Below are 18,679 nucleotides of genomic sequence, written 5' to 3' on the forward strand. Positions count from 1 at the left end.
AACAACGCATTTCGGCCATGTTTCTGATGCCGACATAGCATGCCTACAACTTAGTAACCCGTATGTCTTTGGAATATGGGAGGAAACCCATGCGCTCACAGGAAGAATGTACAAAACTCCTTGCAGAGGGCAGTGGGAATCAGACCCAGACTGGCAATGTAAAGCGATTGCACTGACCTACTGTGTACTGTGCTGCCCATTATGAGTATTATGACCATCAGGAAGGAGGCTACATGGCATCCACGCCAGGACCACCAGACTCAAACAGTTACTTTCCCCAAGCAGCAAGGCTGTTCAACAACAACACCCACTAACCCACTCCTCCATGGCCGCAACTACTACTACTTTATCACTTCCTGTAAGTCACCTGATGGACAGACACTCTTTTGCCTAGCATTGCTTTATGGACATACCATTAATCTATGTATATAAGCTCTCTTATGTATTTATATTTCAAAGTTCAAAGTACAGTTATTACCAGAGTATATGTACTATATACAACCTTGAGATTTGTTTCCTTACAGGCAACCACAAAACAAACAAACCAGATAGAACCCATTTAAAAAAAGACCGTAACACATTCAAAGTGCAAAAAAAACCAAATCATGCAAGTCAAGTCACTTTTTATTGTCATTTCGACCATAACTGCTGGTACAGTACACAGTAAAAATGAGACAACGTTTTTCAGGACCCTGGTGCTACATGAAACAGTACAAAAACTACACTGAACTACATAAAACAACAGAAGACTACACTAGACTACAGACCTACCCAGGACTGCATAAAGTGCACAAAACAGTGCAGGCATTACAATAAATAATAAACAAGACAATAGGCACAGTAGAGGGCAGTAGGCTGGTGTCAGTCCAGGCTCTGGGTATTGAGGAGTCTGATGGCTTGGGGGAAGAAACTGTTACATAGTCTGGGTGTGAGAGCCTGAATGCTTCGGCCTTTTGCCAGATGGCAGGAGGGAGAAGAGTTTGTATGAGGGGTGCGTGGGATCCTTCATAATGCTGTTTGCTTTGCGAATGCAGTGCGTGGTATAAAATGAAACCGATAAAAGAAACAAACAACATTCAAGACTCAAGTTCATGAAAGTTGGTCTTCAGCCACGAAGCCAGTTCATCGCTGCAGCCAGTCCAGGAGCCCATTAGTTGCAGGCTACAGCTTCAGTTCAGCACAGAGATGAGTAAACCTTGCCGAACGATGAACCCATACCTTTCCTCCGCCCTGACACCATGTCCTTTTCAATCTTTTCTGGCACTTATATCAGTCAAACATGGGCTCGTTCCTGGCTCTAGGGCTCGGGCCTCACCTTGCCTTGGATACGCTGCTTTGAATTGGCTCCAAATCCGCTCCAGCGATTGCCAAACACTGGCTCATTCCTCGCTCTTGGGCTTAGACCCCACCATCTCAATTCGGCCCGTACATGACATGCCACAACTGCCCTCAAGCTTTTGAAGCTTTCAGTTCACACTGCAAAAATGCCAGGTTGTTCAGGCAGTTCAAAAGCTCACTCTGAAAGGGAAGTTGCAGGCTATTGATTGCAGTGATTGTTGTCCAGAAAGTGTGATTAATAGTACAGGTTAGTTTTATTTGCTGCCAGTAAGGTGTCAGTCTATCTCTTCAGCGCCATCTTAAACTGGAAGTTCTTTATCTTACTGTTTTTTTTGTGTTGCAGCGGATTCAGGGTAACAATTATTTTGTTCTCCTTTACACTGTACTGGAAATGACACAGTCTTGAATCTTGTCATGTGAAGGACCCCACCGGAAATCATATTCCTACCCAGGAGGTTCAGTTTCTTTCTGTTTGGTATGCAGACCAAGATTCCATTCAGGGTTAGTGTAGAAAAGCTCTGCACTTGGAGCTTGTGTTCTAATGACTATGGCCTATTTGTTCTGTGTTAGCCAAATAGTCCTAATATGTTCTTTATTTTGGCATACAGTTTGCTGAGTTACTGCATGAGGGCTGAGCTAACTGGCATTTTGCTGATTTAACTTGTGGTGTGGTTTTGGGCTGAAGATTTTTTGCTATCTGTTACTGAGAATTTGAGGAAGTCATGGTTGTATTGAAAGCACTGACAGAATGGCCAGCAGCAGTGTTTGAGTGGAGGCTTGGGCTGTTAAGGGAAATTGAAAACTTTTTTTAAAATTTAGAGATACAGCACCAATGAGCCCACACCATCCAGTTACACCCATGTGACCAACTAATCTACTAACTCGTATGTCTTACTGTCTTAGGAATGTGGGAGGTAATCAGAACACCTGGAGGAGACCCAAGCAGTCGCGGGGAGAACAGGGAAAACTCCTTGCAGACAGCAGTGAAAATTGAACCCCAGTCTTTTGTGCTTTAAAGCATCGTGCGAACTGCTACGCCAAAATACCACAATTAAACCATCCGAATGTTGAGCTAAATGACATACTATTTGTGCAAAATTCCTGCCAGAGTGAATTTTGCACCTAAACATGCCCCTAAAATCTGCAGTTTATTATTTGCGTCGGCACGGTACATGGCTCCACACTCCTGTTTGTATACGTGGATTTTTCTGGTGTCTTTTTTCCCCCCCAGCCCAAGCATTGCAAAGGATCTTGTGCTTCAGATTTTCTGTCTTGGGTTTGTGGGAGGGACGGTTTTGCTGTTGATGTTTTGTTGCTTGTTGTGTTCTGGGTTGTTCCGCTTAGCATTGTGGGCATACAATGTTGGTGCCAGAATGTGTGGTGACACTTGCAGGCTGCCCCCAGCACAACCGCGGGTGTGTTGATTGACATGATTCGCTGTTTCGATGTGCATGTGATAAATAAAATGTATGTAAATACCAGCATGGATTTACAATGTAAACACCATTGCTAACAGTGGATTGAAGTGTTTACTGTGCAATACGTGACTGAGGTTTTCGATAGAGGGGGATAGGTTTTTTAACCAAAGGGAAAGAAGTAACTTTTTGCATGTATATCCGAGCACCCTTAGCTGATACCGTGTTTCATTGAGCAATGCGCACTGGGTGTCTTGCCTAAGATATTAAAATATTATTGCAACCCCTATGCAGGAGAAAAAGAGTTGGATTTGAATGCTGCTTGCCATCACCATGAAATCCTGGTAGTCTTTAAATTTAACCATTGTGGAAAGAAACATGACAACATGGTTTACTAAGTTATTGGCAGTGGAAAAAGTAGAAATGAATAAGGTATAAGAAAAATTCCCTTTATTTGAGCAATCTGTGGGATCTTTGCAGCCACTTGATATTAACTGTGACATTACAACACCTTGTCTGACCCATCTTGTTTATTGTATTGGCATCTATAAGTTAGTTTTGGTCTGATTATGCAGTTGTTATAAACAAAGATCCTATCTGCCTGTGTAGACGGCCAATGATCATTCAAGGCACAGAATGAGATTAAGGTGGCCAGGACCTCAACTTGAAAACAAAAAAGGACTGGATCACAAGTCCAATCATTAGCTTTGTTGACTGCAGGATTACATTTGTTACAGTTTTTCTACATAACATCACTAAATGTAAAATGCCTTGAGCCATCATGAGGAGGTGCCATATATAATGTGGCCTTTCATGATTTGTATTTCCAAAGGCTGTTTTCCACAGTGCAGAGTCTCCTTTGTTATTCTTGTACAGAATGTGAGTGTTGTTGGTTAAACCACATTCATCATTCATTGCTGATTGCGTCTGAACTGAATGGATTGTTCACCCATTTCAGAGAGCAGTTATTACTGTGAATCTGGGATTGCAACTCTGCCAGAGCAGATGTGGATTCCGTATTTCCCTTCCTGAAGGACCCTAGTGGGAGCTTCATGATCACCATAAGTAAATGTTCAAATTTAGTTAATTCCTTACATATAAGTTTCACAGTTACATTGATGGATCAGTACTCCAGACAACAGTAGCTTGATTAATTCGCTTAAAATTTTCAGCTATGGGTTATCAATCCATGTGCTCTTCTCATTACTTCCAATAGAGAGGAGGTGCAGGAGCCTGAGGACTCACACTCAATGTTTTAGGAACAGCTTCTTTGCCTCTGCCATCAGATTTATGAATGAGCCATGAACACAACCTCATTATTTTGCTCTTTTTGCATTATTTATTTATATTTTATATACACTCAGTGTCACTTTATTATGGATCTCTGTACCTAATAAAGTGGCCACAGAATGTTCATTGCTGCTGAGGTCCATCCACCTCAAGGTTTAACATGTGTGTTCAGAGATGCCCTTCTGCACACCACTTGTTACGTGTGGTTATTTGAGTTACTGTCACCTTCCTGTCAGTTTGAACCAGTCTGGCTATTCTCCTGTGGTCTCTCTCATTAACAAAGTATTTTTGCCCACAGAACTGCCACTCGCAGGATTGTTTTGTTTTTTGCACCATTCTCTGTAAACTCCAGAGACTGTCATGCGTGAAAATCCCAGGAGATCAGCCGTTTCTGAGATATTCAACCCTGTGTGGCACCCACAATCTTTCCACAGTCAAAGTCACTTAGATTACATTTCTTCCCCATTTTGATGTTTGGTCTGAACAACAATCGAACCTCTTGACCATGTCTGCATGCTCTGTGCGTTTTGTCACTGCCCCATGGTTGGCTGATTAGATAATTGCATTAATGAGCAGTGTACCTAATAACGTGGTCAGTGATAATAACTAGATTCTGATTCCGTGATGCAGTTGACTTTGTCAAAAGTTTGTGGGTTTGAACCACGCTAAAGGTATTTAAGTTCAACTGAAGCAGTTTTATTAGCTCGGTATTTGAATGCCACTTGCAGATAATGTGCTAATATTGTATCATTGCAGATGCTGTATTACCACACTACTTATCTGGTTAATCTTGCAGTCTTTTTAGAGTCTCCCTGAACCAATGACTTCTAGTTGTAGTCTTGCCCAATCTGAGAGGAGAAAGCCTGCTTGAGTTTACCTTATCTCTCCTCCCCCTCATTACTTTGTATACCTCTATTACTTTGCTACACTTCGGCCTCTATTAAATGCCACCTGCAATTTCTCAATCCACTTTTCAGACTTTTTGTGTTCAGTCTTTCCATGTAGGGAGAATCTCTCTCAGAAAGGAGATTCTGATTGAAGTATCAGACACTGTCTTTATAGTTCATAAGGTAGAATCCTTCACTGATATTTGTCAGTCACAATCATACAGTAGAGAAACTGGCACTTTGGGCCGCTAAGTCCACATCAAGCACTACATACACCAATTCATTTTATTCATCCCATATTCAAAGGAGGTTCACGAAAATGATTCCAGGATTGAATGGCTTGTCATATGAAGAGTGTTCGATGGGTCTGGGCCTGTATTCACTAGAATTCAGAAGAATGAGGGGTGTCCTAATTGAAACCTATCGAATGGTGGAAGGGCTTGATAGAATGAGTGTGGAGAGGATGTTTCCTATGGTGAGAGAGTCTAAGACCAGAGAGAACAGCCTCAGAATAGAGGGGCATCTTTTTAGAATGGAGAAGAGGAGGAAAAGCTTTAGCCAAACAGCTGTGGAGGTGTCCTTGTATATAAGGTAGATGTTGATAGGTTCTTGATTGGTCAGGGCGTGAAGGGATGCAGGGAGAAGGCAGGAGATTGGGGCTGAGAGGGAAACTGGATCAGCCATGATGAAATGGAGCAGACTCGATGGGCCAAATGGCCTGATTCTGCTCCTATATCTGGTGATCTAAATGCAAACTCCATGATCAGGAGTGATTTGGGTTGCTGGAGTTGAGGCAGGAGCTCTGTAGCTGCACCACAGTGCCACCCAGAGATTTCCTCCAGTTTTCTCTGCTTTGCCTCGCTTCAGAAGATATCAAGGATTAACTTTATTTCCATATACACTCACATGTACATTCTGGTTAATTCAGCCATCAGTTAGTCGGGGCAGCTGTTTATTTGGGGCAACACAAAGGACAAAAACTAACTCAAGAAAATAGCCAGGATTCCCTTAGATTATCTGGGCACTCATGCTGCTTAATTGGGACAGGAGACTGTTGCTGAACAGTTTCTAACTGGTGTCAGTCGCCTGCAGTTGAATGACTATTAGACACTACTCTATGCCTGGAGCAGTTAGTTTGTAAATATCATCAGATGCTTGTGTTTGTGTTCAAAAAGCAGTGATTTTTTTGTTAGTAATAGTTGGTGAAAAATAAGCAGCAAGACAGTTCAGAACTGTTTTGCTCACTGTGGTTTCAAGCATTTGGGTTTGGAGATGCCAGAAATGGCTGGGAGTTAAAGTGAAATGATTTCACTACTTAGTGTTAGGAGTTATGAAGATTCTCAGGCATCATCTTGAATGAAAATGAAGATTTGGAAGATGCAATTGTCTAAAACATTGTGTGAAGGCAGTCCACTAGGTATCTCAGAGTCAGAATCAGGTTTATTATCACTGGCATGTGACGTGAAATTTGTTAACTTAGCAGCAGTAGTTCAATGCAATACATAATCTAGCAGAGAGAGAGAGAAAAAATAATAAAATAAAACATAATAAACAAGCAAATGAATTATGTATATTGAATAGATTATTAAAACGTGTACAAAAACAGATATACTGTATATTAAAAAAAGGTGAGGTAGTGTCCAAAGCTTCTATGTCCATTAGGAATCAGATGGCAGAGGGGAAGAAGCTGTTCCTGAATCGCTGAGTGTGTGCCTTCAGGCTTCTGTATCTCCTACCTGATGGTAACAGTGAGAAAAGGACATGCCCTGGGTGCTGGAGGCCCTTAACAATGGATGCTGACTTTCTGAGACACCGCTCCTAGAAGATGTCCTGGGTACTTTGAAGGCTAGTACCCAAGATAGAGCTGACTAGATTTACAGCCTTCTGCAGCTTCTTTTGGTCCTGTGCAGTAGCCCCTCCATACCAGACAATGATGCAGCCTGTGCTGATTTTGTTCATTTACAGTCAGTCAAAAGACATGGCAGATGAATTCCTCTATCAGTAATTGGATTTTTTAGATTATGAAGACATGCAGTCCTCTTTTATTGTCATTTAGTAATGCGTGCATTAAGAAATGATACCATGTTTTTTCCAGAATGATGTCACAGAAACACATGACAAACTGACTTAAACTGACCAAAAACCACATAATTATAACATATAGTTACAACAGTGCAAAGCAATACCGTAATTTGATGAGAACAGACCATGGGCACGGTAAAAATTTCAAAGTCTCTCGGAAGTCCCATCATCTCACGCAGATGGTGAAACTCCAGCACCGCAAACTTGCCGATGAAGCATCCGACCACAGTCCAACTCCGAGTCTCCAACCAGCTCTCCGACACCGAGCACCATTTCTGCCGAGCGCTTCGACCCCAGCCCCGGCAACAGGCAATAAAAGCTGAGGATTTGGGGCCTTCCCCTCCGGAGATTCTCAATCGCACAGTGGCAGCGAAACAGACATTTCAGAAGTTCCTCTAGATGTTCCTCCGTGCTCCTCATGGCTGTCTGTATCAAATCAGGATTGTGCACGGCCCCCAGTTAACACATATCGATATCATTCGGAACAGCCACGCGCGCTGCGTCGCGCCACCATCTTCTCCTCCCTCCTGTCATTAGGAACTGATGCATAGTTTCATAGTAGAGGTATTGGTAGGAATAAAAAGATGATATTTCAGGAGACCCTTCATCAGTTGCCTCTTTATTCCTTGCCATAGATGCTGCTTGACCTGAGTTCCTCCAAGCATTTTGTGTGTTACTGAGAATTATAACAGTGAGTCTCACCTTGGTTTTCAAATTCAAGGTCAAACTGATGAACAAGCAGAACTTGGTTGGTACGGGTAAGTTGGGCCAAAGGCCAGTTTCCATGCTGTATAATTCTATGGCTCTATCGAAATTTAGAATCCAGCAACACAGTACAGGCCTTTCAGCCCACAATGTCGTTCCGACCCTTTAACCTACTTCAAGGTCAATCTAACCCTTCCCTCCCACACAGCCTTCAATTTTTCTTTCAACCATATGTTAGTTTGGACATGGATGGACAGCTAGTGTTGTGGAACATTGTTTAATAATGTTGCTGGTTATGTAGTCTGTTCTGACAATAGTTGACACCAGTTCTGTTTTAACTGTAGAAAGTGGAGCTGTTCCAAAGAAAAAGGATCCTTTGATACACACAAGCAATTCTCTGCCTCGTTCAAAGTGCACAGCGAGAGCTGCTTCGCCGGGACAGGGTGGTCACAGGGCCCAGAGCCACAGTGGAATCTCCAATATCACTGGTGCATCTCGAGCACCTGCTCAACCCAGTACCTCAACTGCCAAGGTATCATTATCTTATCTTTATCATGTCCTGTGTTTACTATGACAAGTGATCTCATGTCACAGTGCTGATGCATTGCATAGCATTGCCAAGCATCCCTTCCATCTGCCCCACAATCTTTGACTCTTTACCATCAGGTAGGAGTTACCACAGCATTAGGACAAGGACTGTTAAGATGGGAAACAGCTCCCTCCCCCGGGTCATGGGGCTTCTAAACTCCCTGCCATCATCCAGAACTCATCACATGTGAAATGCCAGTAGCGTTGTACTGTTTACTTTTTTAACCTGTGTCATATATAGACCTTGTGTTAAATATTGCTCTTCTGGAATAAATGTTATTATATGTTAATTTACTTGTGGTAATATTACTTGGTGTTATGTGTGAGTTATATGTACTGTGTTGTACACCTTGGCCCGGAGGAATGTTATTTCATTTGGCGATACCATTGAATGACAATATGATATATGCCATGATATTATTCCATTTCAGAATTTTGGTCTGTGATTCTTAAATTGTGTAAGATTGTATATCTGTAACCTAAACAGCTGCAATGTGGGTGTTACTTGTATTGTTGATTCACAAATCAGACATTGGAAGGTAGTAGAAATCCACATGTTTTTGATTTTTTTTGTGAAGCCTTACAAATCATCACGTGTTCACAGATGGATAAGTACCTGTTGGCTTATTGACGTATTTTGGTAAGCCTCTAAGAGAAGTTGCTGAGAAAGCAGGATGGTGGTACTTTCTAAAGTTTAATTTGGATCAAATGGGGTTAATAATTTTGGACATCTATAAATTCCAGTTGCTGATCTGTCATTATTTTAATACAATTCCTGAGATCCTGATGAAGAATTGAGATAAGTGGAAGCAGTGAGTTTAAATGTGACGGTCAAATAAAATGGGAGTGCAGGTTGCTGCTTGTGGGTGATGGTGCTGGCCAGCAGGAAGCTGGTTGAAAGCTAGGAGACTTCATTCATGATAGAGGTTAAAGGAAGAACACCAAGAAGAAGCATGGGTTTGAAACCTGCCTCAGTGTAATAGCTGGTTTGCTGAATCCTCTATCTACGTTATCTATCAAGTGGCTCATGGATGTCTGAAAAGTAAAACAAATTAAAGACAACACTCTGCTATTATGGTGTTTCCTTAGAGGCTTATTTTAACTAAATGACAGTTCAATTGTGTGCACTGCTAGTGCATAAAGATCCATTTCTTAGTTTGAATTCAATATGCTTGGTGATAAGTTTCCCTGTTAGTCTGCACCTTGCTAGTCAATTTGCTACAAAGTTGATGTCTTATAGTGTTTAAAGTCTTTTTTAAATCAAGTTGATGTGCAGGGAAACAGGAGTTGATGTAGGACACTTAGCCCTCAATTCCTTTTGGATGCAGTAACAGCATAAGACATGGGAGCAGAATCAAGCCATTCAGCCCATTGTCTATCCCCCATTCCATCATGGCTAACTTATCCCACTCAACCACATTTTCTTGCCTTCTCTCCATAACCTTTGAAGTCCTTACTAATCTAGAACCCATTAACTTCCCCGTTAAATATACCCAAACTGTGCATAATACAGGTCGACCTTCACTAATTCGACTACCTGTAATCCAGTTCCTTCGATAATCCGGCACTGATTATGCTTAATGTGATCCTTGTGTAATTCGGCATTTTCACTAATCGGGCACTCCTCTGGTCCCAATGGTGCCGGATTAGTGAAGGTCAACCTGTATTCCAAGTGTGGTTTTAAGGTGGAAAAGTGATTTAACTCCATATCGCTTGATAACTTTCGAATTACAGAAATCCATGATAACAATTCATCTTGCATCAACTACCATTCCTGAAGTTTTATGAACTTTTATTCTCCTTTGCATACTGAAGCATTTTCTCGTCTTCTCAAAAGACTTGGCTGTAAATTTTAAACTGGTCCAAGACTTTCCAACAAATAGAAGTAGTTTTATTCTGCTTTTAACCATTAGTCCTTAACTTTTTTGAAAACCAATCTAAGCCTAGATTGTGTAATCTTTCATCATAATGTAATCCTTATCACAGAGTTCAAGAGCTGTGAGGTAACGTGCAGATCTGTAAGATCCTGGTTAAAACACAGTTGAAGGATTGTGTTCACCTCATTATAGGAAGGATGTGGAAGCATTTGAAAGGGTGCAGTGGAGATGTAGTAGGCTGATGCCTGGCAGAGAGAGCATGTCCTGAGGATAGGTTGGGCGAGCTAGAGAGTTTCTCTTTGGAGAGGAGGATGAGAGCTGACTTGATGGAGGTGTACAGGATGATAAGAGCCATAGATTGAGTGGACAACAGGAGACTTTTCACATAGGGCAAATGTCTAATATGAGGGGCACAATTTTCAGATGATTGTGGGAAAATGGAGGAGTTATTGGCAGTCACAAACAAGTGAAAGTCTGCAGATGCTGGAAATCTGCGCAACACACACAAAATGCTGGAGAAACTCAGCAGGCCAGGCAGCATCTATGGAAAAAAGTACAGTCGATGTTTTGGGCCGAGACCCTTTGGCAGGACAGGAGAAAAAATACTGAGGAGTAGATTTGAAAGGTGGGGGGAGGGGAGAAAGAAACGCCAGACGACAGTTAATTGGTGAAAGAGACAGAAGGCCATGAAAGAAAGAAAAAAGAGGTGGGGGGGAACACCAGAGAGAGGCGATGGGCAGGCAAGGAGATAACATGAGAGGGGGGCAAGGGGATGTGAAATGGTGAAGGGGGTGGAGGGAGGCAACTGGAAGTTTGAGAAATCAATGTTTATGCCATCAGATTGGAGGCTACCCAAACAGAATATAAGGTATTAGTCTAAGTGTAGCCTCATCACGACAGTGGAGGAGGCCATGGATGGACATATGGGAATAGGAAGTAGAATTAAAATGGGTGGTCACTGGGATATCCTGCTTGTTCTGGTGGATGGAGCGTAGATGCTCGATGAAGCAGTCTCCCAATCTACGTCGGGTCTTACCGATTTATACATGAGGCCACACTGGGAGCACCGAACACAGTAAATGACCCCAACAGACTCACAGGTGAAGTGTCGCCTCACCTGGAAGGACTGTTTTGGGCCCTGGATGGTAGTGAGGGAGGAGGTGTAGAGGCAGGTGTAGCACTTGTTCTGCTTGCAAGGCTAAGTGCCAGAAGGGAGATCAGTGGGGCAGGATGAATGGACAAGGAAGTCGTGTAGAGAGCGGTCCCTGTGGAGTGGGGTGGGGAAGATGTGTTTGGAGGTGGTGGAAGTTTTGGAGAATTATGTGCTGGACGTGGAGGCTGTTGGATTGGTAGGTGAGGACAAGAGGAATCCTATCCCTGGTAAGGTGATGGGAGGATGGGGTGAGGGCAGGCGTACATGAAATGGAAGAGATGCGGTTAAGGGCAGCGTTGATGGTGGAGGAAGGGAAGCCACTTTCTTTGAAAAAGGAGGACATCTCTTTTGTTCTAGAATGAAAAGCCTCATCCTGAGAGCAGATGCAGTGGAGACAGAGGAATTGAGAGAAGGGGATGGTGTTTTTTTTTTTACAAGTAGCAGCGTGGGATGAGGTATTGTCCAGATAGCTGTGAGAGCTACTCCTCAGCCTTTTTTCTCCAGTCCTGCCAAAGGGTTTCAGCCCGAAATGTCGACTGTTTTTTTCCATAGATGCTGCCTGGCCTGCTGAGTTGCTCCAGCATTTTGTGTGTGCTGCTTGAGTTATTGGAGGTAGCTTTTTTTACACAGTCGTGGGTGTGTGGAATGTGCTTTCAGGAGTGATGATAGAGGCACATACATTAAGGACATTTAAGAGACTCCTAGATACTTTATTGATCCCAAAGGAAATTAGTGTCACAGTGGCATTACAAGTGCTCAGATATACAAATATTAGACAGGCAAGAAAGAATAAAAAGTTACCTTAAGTACAGATGTACAGGGATATTATACAATAATGGGTGCACATTCACACCTGTAAGTTCATGGATGATAGAAAAAAAGGAGGGTGATGTAGGAGAGAAGGGTTAGATTGATCTTGGAGTAGGTTAAAAGGTCAGCACAACATCATTGGCCTAAGTGCTTACACACAGTGTAGTAATCTGTGCTTACACACAGTGTCTGCGTCTAAAGAACCACGGTACTTGTAAATCTGCACCATGTTCCCTGAAGGCCAGTAAATATATACACATGCATGTGGTGTCCAGAACTTCTCTCACTAATCCAGATGTGGCCTCACTGAGGTTCGTAATGTTCATGGTATTCCTATCAAACAGATGTAAAGATCAGCTTGGTTTTTTTGTTTGTTCATGATATTTTAACATTAAGATTACATGGATCCCTGACTCTCTTGGATCTCCAAACTTAATAACCAGCATTTAAAGCATGGAATTCGCATTTGTTTTGCTATCAAATGTCACTTTGGTATTAAGCCCATAAGACATAGGAGTGGAATTAGGCCATTTGGCCATTTAATCATGGCTGATTTATTAACTCTCTCAACCCCATTCTCCCGCTGTCTCCCTGTAACCTTTCATGCCTGTACTAATCAAGAACCTATCAACTTCTGTTTTAACTTCACACAATGAATTGGTTTCCATAACTGTCTGTGGCAACAAATTACACAGATTCACCATCCTTTAACAAAGTAAATTCCTCCTCGTCTCTGTTTTAAAGGGAATCTTGTATTCTGGGTTTCTACCCCTGATCCTAATCTACCTCATGATTGGAAGCATCCTCTTCATAAATTATTTTTGTTTCAGTAGCCTAATTTTAACTTTGAGGATGTTAGTGTATTAAGGAGAATGAAATTAAGAATTAGGAACTAGATGAACGGTTCTGTTTTAACCGTTTAACTTCTGCAAATGAATGTGTGGAATCAGAGCATGGGAAGAGACAATTTGATGCATCACACTTGTGACTGCTCCCTGAAAGAACTGTTAGTATTGCAACTGTACTCTTCCAGAACAGCTCTGAAAATATTTCCCTTAAAGTATTGTCCAAAACGGTCAATCTTTTTGAGCATTTTGAACTTACTGCTGCTGGCCTGAAACTTGCAGACATATTAATTTTTAAATTGACCAAATAGGTAACAGATGGAGTTTGCTCACTAAGCAGTATAATAAACTGCAAAACCAGTCTTTAGAGGCAATAGTTAAGCTACCATCTGTGTCCAGAATCCTTCTAAAACATCTGTCACTGGAAATGTCAGTCTGCTTGCTGTTTGCTGAGAATTTCTAGGCACTGTGGCACATGGGACAGGCTGTTAATGATGTGGAATCCTGCGAAGATCGTCTCCATGTCGTTGTGGAGAAGCTTGTCGGTTCCTGAGATCCTAAGAGCAATGTTGTCTGTAGCTTAGCCCCTGGTAGGGTCACCCATGGTAGTAAGGTCAAGGGGGAGGTTCCAAACAAAAAGTAATCCAGTGAAGACCTCAACAGTGGAGCAGGCAGAAGATCACAGTGGCAGTGTAGGCAGAGGAAGGCTGCAGCAGTGATTGATCCCCAGTCATCTTGCATTCCATGCCTCTAGGCTCTGGACTCTGACCTCAATCTGACAAGGGCCATCTGTGTATCAGCCTCACCATGTGCATGACTTTGCTTAACAAGGGTTCTCCATTAAGGGAACATACTTGACTCGAGTGGCTGCACTGCACCTATTGTAATTTGACCTCTAAATATAGCATTGCAGTTAATTTGCCCTGGCTTTGGTTTTCTTCTGCCTCTTTCTGAAGTGGCTACTAATGATTCTAGAAGCTGGAAAGGATTACCTTCTGGGAGAACTCTATTTTCTTTAAACCCCATATATCAACAGGAGATTCTGCAGAAGCTGGAGGAACTCAGCAGGCCAGGCAGCATTGCAGTAGAGGAATAGTAGTGAACCTTTTGGCTAAGTCCTTCCATCAGCTCTGATGGAGGAGAAGATGGCGACACGACGCAGCGCGCGCTGCCTCTCCGGTGAAATGATATCGTATTTGTTAATTAGGGGGCCGTGCACAATTCTGATTTGATGGAGACAGACGTGAGAAGCACGGAGGAACATCTGGAGAAATTTCTGAAATGCTCGGTTCGCTGCTGCTGCTACTGTGCGATCGAGAATCTCTGGAGGGTAGGCCCCAAATCCTTAGCTTTGCCTGCTGCTGGCGGCCGGGCCTGGGGTCGAAGCACTCGGCAGAGATGGTGCTCGGTTTCGGAGGCTCAAAGTTTTCAGACAACTCAGAGTTGGACTGTGGTCGGGTGCTCCCAAGATGCTACATTGGCAAGTTTGTGGCGCTGGAAGCATGGCAGGGAGAGTTTTCTTTCTTCTTCCGTCTGCGCGAGATCATGGGACTTTTGAGAGACTTTGAACTTTTTTTTACCGTGGCCATGGCCTGTTTTTCATCAAGTTATGGTATTGCTTGCACTGTTGTAACTATATGTTATAATTATGTGGTTTTTGTCAGTTTTTCAGTCTTGATCTGTCTTGTGTTTCTGTGATATCACACCGGAGGAACATTGTATCATTTCTTAATGCATGCATTACTAAATGACAATAAAAGAGGACTGCATGTCCTCATAACCACAATCATAATCATAATCGTGATGGGGCTCGGCCCAAAATGTTGACTATAAATTGTGTGGAAGTTGGCTACTGTATTTCTCACATCACAATATTGCCCACACTATAACTAATTGGCTTTAATTATTATATTTCAGGTGACGTGAGGCTGTATTTAAAAATAGGACTGCTGTAGAATTCCAAGTCTGTTTTTAGATCATTGGAGATCGAATGGCCGGGCGGGGGGCGAGGGCCTCATGGGCAGTCTGCATGGATGACATTTACTCCAGTGCCTTTTGCCTGATTTCTACTGGTAATGCAAGTCCTTAGATTCTGACCTGTTCAGAAAGACTTTCCCGGTGCCTTGCATGCCAGGCACACACCAATATATGTATGTTATAGACTCTTTTTACAGAGCACAGACCATTGAATAGTACAGCAGAGTACATGCCCATCAGCCCACAATGTTGTGCCATGGATACTGCCACACCCACTGGGTTCCTCCAGCACATTGTGTGTAGGGATTCATAAGTGTTAGAATTTGAAGAATTAGGAGATAGCCAGAGGTTACAGATTTTAAAAAAAAGATCGGCAAGATGGTAGAGAGTTTTATTATATCTTGATTTGAAGGTTTATTTGATATGTTTTTGTTTTTAAAACAGGCCACAAGTTCAAAGCATAACAGACCGAACAAACCCACAACCCCTGCTGGAACTCCTCAGAAGAAGAAAGACTTGAAAAATTTTCGTAATGTTGACAGCAAGTTGGCAAACCTAATCCTGAATGAAGTGGTGGACAGGTGAATGTGAACATGTGGGATAGATTTCAGTTGGATTGGGCATCCAGTTTAAAAACAAAATCTACATACTACACTTTTGTTAGAGACAGTGATTTCCTTCCCTGAAGCTCATTAATGACCCAGTTGGAAGTTTCTTGAAATCCCACAGCTTTATTGTTACAGGTGTTGATTTTTTTCCCCCCTGGAGCTCTGAAGCTGAATTTGAATTTGTTGACTGAGATGTGAATTTTCTTAATCACACGTATTAGTCACATATAATGGTCTAGCCCAGTCCAGTTATGGTAGTAGATGGTACTGTATCAATATCATGAGTATTGTGGAGTAGTGTCAGGGGAGTACTTCTGTTTCATTTCCAAGTGACCAGGAAGATGTTGTTCGGTATCAAAATGGTAACAGGTATTCATAAGCTGGTACTGACTTTTGGGCTGTTGTGTGTTTCATCAGTGTTCTGTATTCCTGCAACTACAGAAAGTAAATATTACTATGTTCAAAGTAAATTTGTTATCAAAGTATGTATATGTTAACCATATACAGCCTTGAGATTCAGTTTCTTGCAGGTAATCACAGTAAATACAAGAAACACAATGGAATCATTAAACGACCACACCCAATAGGGAGGACAGCAACTAATGTGCGGGGTGGGGGGGGGAACAATGGGCTATGCAAATACAAAAAGAAAGGGGGGAGAAAAGTAGTAGTAGTAGTAATAATAATAATGTTTAAGTTTACTTGTCATTCACCCATACACGGGAACCCATGAATACAGCCAAATGAAATAGCATTTCTCCAGGGCCAAGGTGTAAACTACAGTACCAACTGTCATACACAGCACAAAGCACATTGCACACGTAAGATGGCGGTAAAATAGTCACACAAAAAATATAGTCCAAATCCTTGAGTCCATGAACATTGCAGCAGTCTGCAAACACAATACAGCTTGCCTTTTGAGCAAATACTAGAGGGCAGCACTGACAGCACCAGCATGGACACTGCACCACACTGCCTCTGGCACAGACTCCCTCCTGGATGGCTGCAAACAGGCAGCACTGTGGCTTGAGGCCTAGTTGTTGCTTCGACCAAGGCCACGCAACTGCACTGTTGTGTGCCTGCTGTTCGTCAATAAACTAGTGAACCGGACTTGCAGCAATCCACTAAGACAATCACTCACTGTTAGACTTCACACTGTCTTCATGCCACCTTTCGTTTCTCTGCCAATGACCAACTCTCAGGTGGAGTGGACCTGCAGTACTTCTAAGTTTTTAATGTCCAGCAAGGTCTTGTAATCATTTAAAAAAATCTTTAAAGAAAGGCAATAAGAAATGAGTCCTTGAAAGTGACTTCAGTTTAGTGGGAACATTTCAGTGATGGTCAAGTAAAGTTAAGTGAAGCTATTCCCTCTAGTTCACAAGCCCGATAGTTGAGGGGTAATAACTGCACCTGAACATGGTGGTGTAGGTCCTGAGACTCCGGTACCACCTTCCTGATAGCAGAGGTGAGAAGGGAGCATGGCCTGGGCGGTGGGGGGTCCTTGATGATGGATGCTGCTTTCCTGCGACAGCGCTAGGGGTAGATGTGCTCATCGTTAGGGAGGGCTTTACGTGTGATGGATAGGGCTGTATCCACTGGTTCTTGTAGGCTTTATGGCAAACATCCGCCTTTTTATCACAGTATGTCATGTTCCTGTCTTTCCCTTCAAGTGTACAAAGGATTGTAATCAAGAGCAGAAATAATATTCCAAAGTTCCTTGTCTCCCCTTATCCACTCGTACCAACCCCCACATTGCTCAAGTTCGGATTGTTGGCTGGTTTTGACATCAACTGTTGCTTCAGAAGTAATCGTTGGCGGAACAGTATCAGAATCCGGTTTATTGCTGATGTATGTCATGAAATTAGATGTTTTGCAGCAGCAGTACATTGCAATATGTAAAGGAAAACTGTATAATAAATATATTTTAAAAAGTTTAAAATTTAGTGCAAAAAGACTGCAAAAATAGTAAAGTAGTGCCATGGGTTGGTTCCTTGTCCAATCAGAAATCTGATGGGAGAGGGGAAGAAGCTGCTCCTAAAATGTTCAGCATGGTGCCGTCAAGTTCCTTTACCTCCTCCCTGATGGTAGCAATGAGAAGAGGGCATGTCCTGGGTGGTAGGGGTCCTTAATGATGGATGTCGCCTTTTCAAGATGTCCTCGATGCTGTGGAGGCTAGTACCCATAATGGACCTGACAAAGTTTGCAACCCTCTGCAAATTATTCCGATCCTGTACAGTGCCCTCTCCATACCAGTATAGCATTAATGCATTCTCCCAACAACCACCCCTCCCATGAATACGGTGGAATGTGGGAGAGATTTGTAGGTGTTTTTTTTTAAAGAGGAGGGCTTTTGTTTATTAACAATATTTATTCTAGTAGTTGTTCCTGTCCTGCAGGGGTTGACAATGTGAGTAAAGGGGAACCAGGTACAGTAAAAGTCCATTTAATCTGGTACAAATGGGACTTCAGATTTTATGGTCTGCTGGGTGTTGCTCCTATTGAAACCCCAAAACATGTTTACTATTTTTTTGGTGATGTGTTACATACAATAAAATTTTCAGTGAACCTGGTAAGCCTAAAGTTGGAGCAGGAAACAAGATCCCAGTCAGTTTAAAGAGACCAAGGTTAAGGTCAGTTAAAACATCATCTTGTGGGTCACATCCAAGAGGTGGGATTATTGAAGTTTTGCTGTAATTGGGTGTGTGGTTGTAAAGCTGTCGATTTTAAAGTGTCTGTATGGCCCTGGACAGTGCTGTAAGTAACGTTTATTAATGTCTCCCTTTACGCAGTGCACCATCTGTCCGTTTTGAAGATGTTGCTGGCCAGGAGCTGGCGAAGCAGGCATTGCAGGAGATTGTCATTCTTCCAACTCTCAGGCCTGAAGTAAGCAATGCTCGCTCCTTGGGATGTTCCTTTTGCCGTGTGTATGCTAGTGTTGGAACAGAACACTGAGTATTTTACAGGGACCTGCGTCAGGGTGGTGACATGTACTGAGGGAGTATGTTAATTATGAGTGTAATCTAGCAAGTAATATAAACACAAACAGCCAGAGTTGCCATGGGTACACGTAAAGGAAGAGGGTAGCTGAGGATGTGTGACACTTC

At 42.5% G+C, this 18,679-nt stretch overlaps 1 protein-coding gene across 1 annotated transcript in view; it reads left to right on the forward strand.

Moving 5' to 3' along the window:
* Positions 1–18,679, forward strand: part of spast (spastin) — a 62,955-nt gene that overhangs the window by 16,326 nt on the left and 27,950 nt on the right. The window contains exons 4-6 of the mRNA XM_072250957.1: positions 8,062–8,249; positions 15,412–15,548; positions 18,365–18,458. Coding sequence (XP_072107058.1) covers positions 8,062–8,249; positions 15,412–15,548; positions 18,365–18,458 — 419 coding nt within the window. The remainder of the gene's footprint in view (positions 1–8,061; positions 8,250–15,411; positions 15,549–18,364; positions 18,459–18,679) is intronic.

This window comes from Mobula birostris, chromosome 2 (assembly GCF_030028105.1).
Source record: "Mobula birostris isolate sMobBir1 chromosome 2, sMobBir1.hap1, whole genome shotgun sequence".
In the NCBI taxonomy this organism is placed as follows: Eukaryota; Metazoa; Chordata; class Chondrichthyes; order Myliobatiformes; family Myliobatidae; genus Mobula; species Mobula birostris.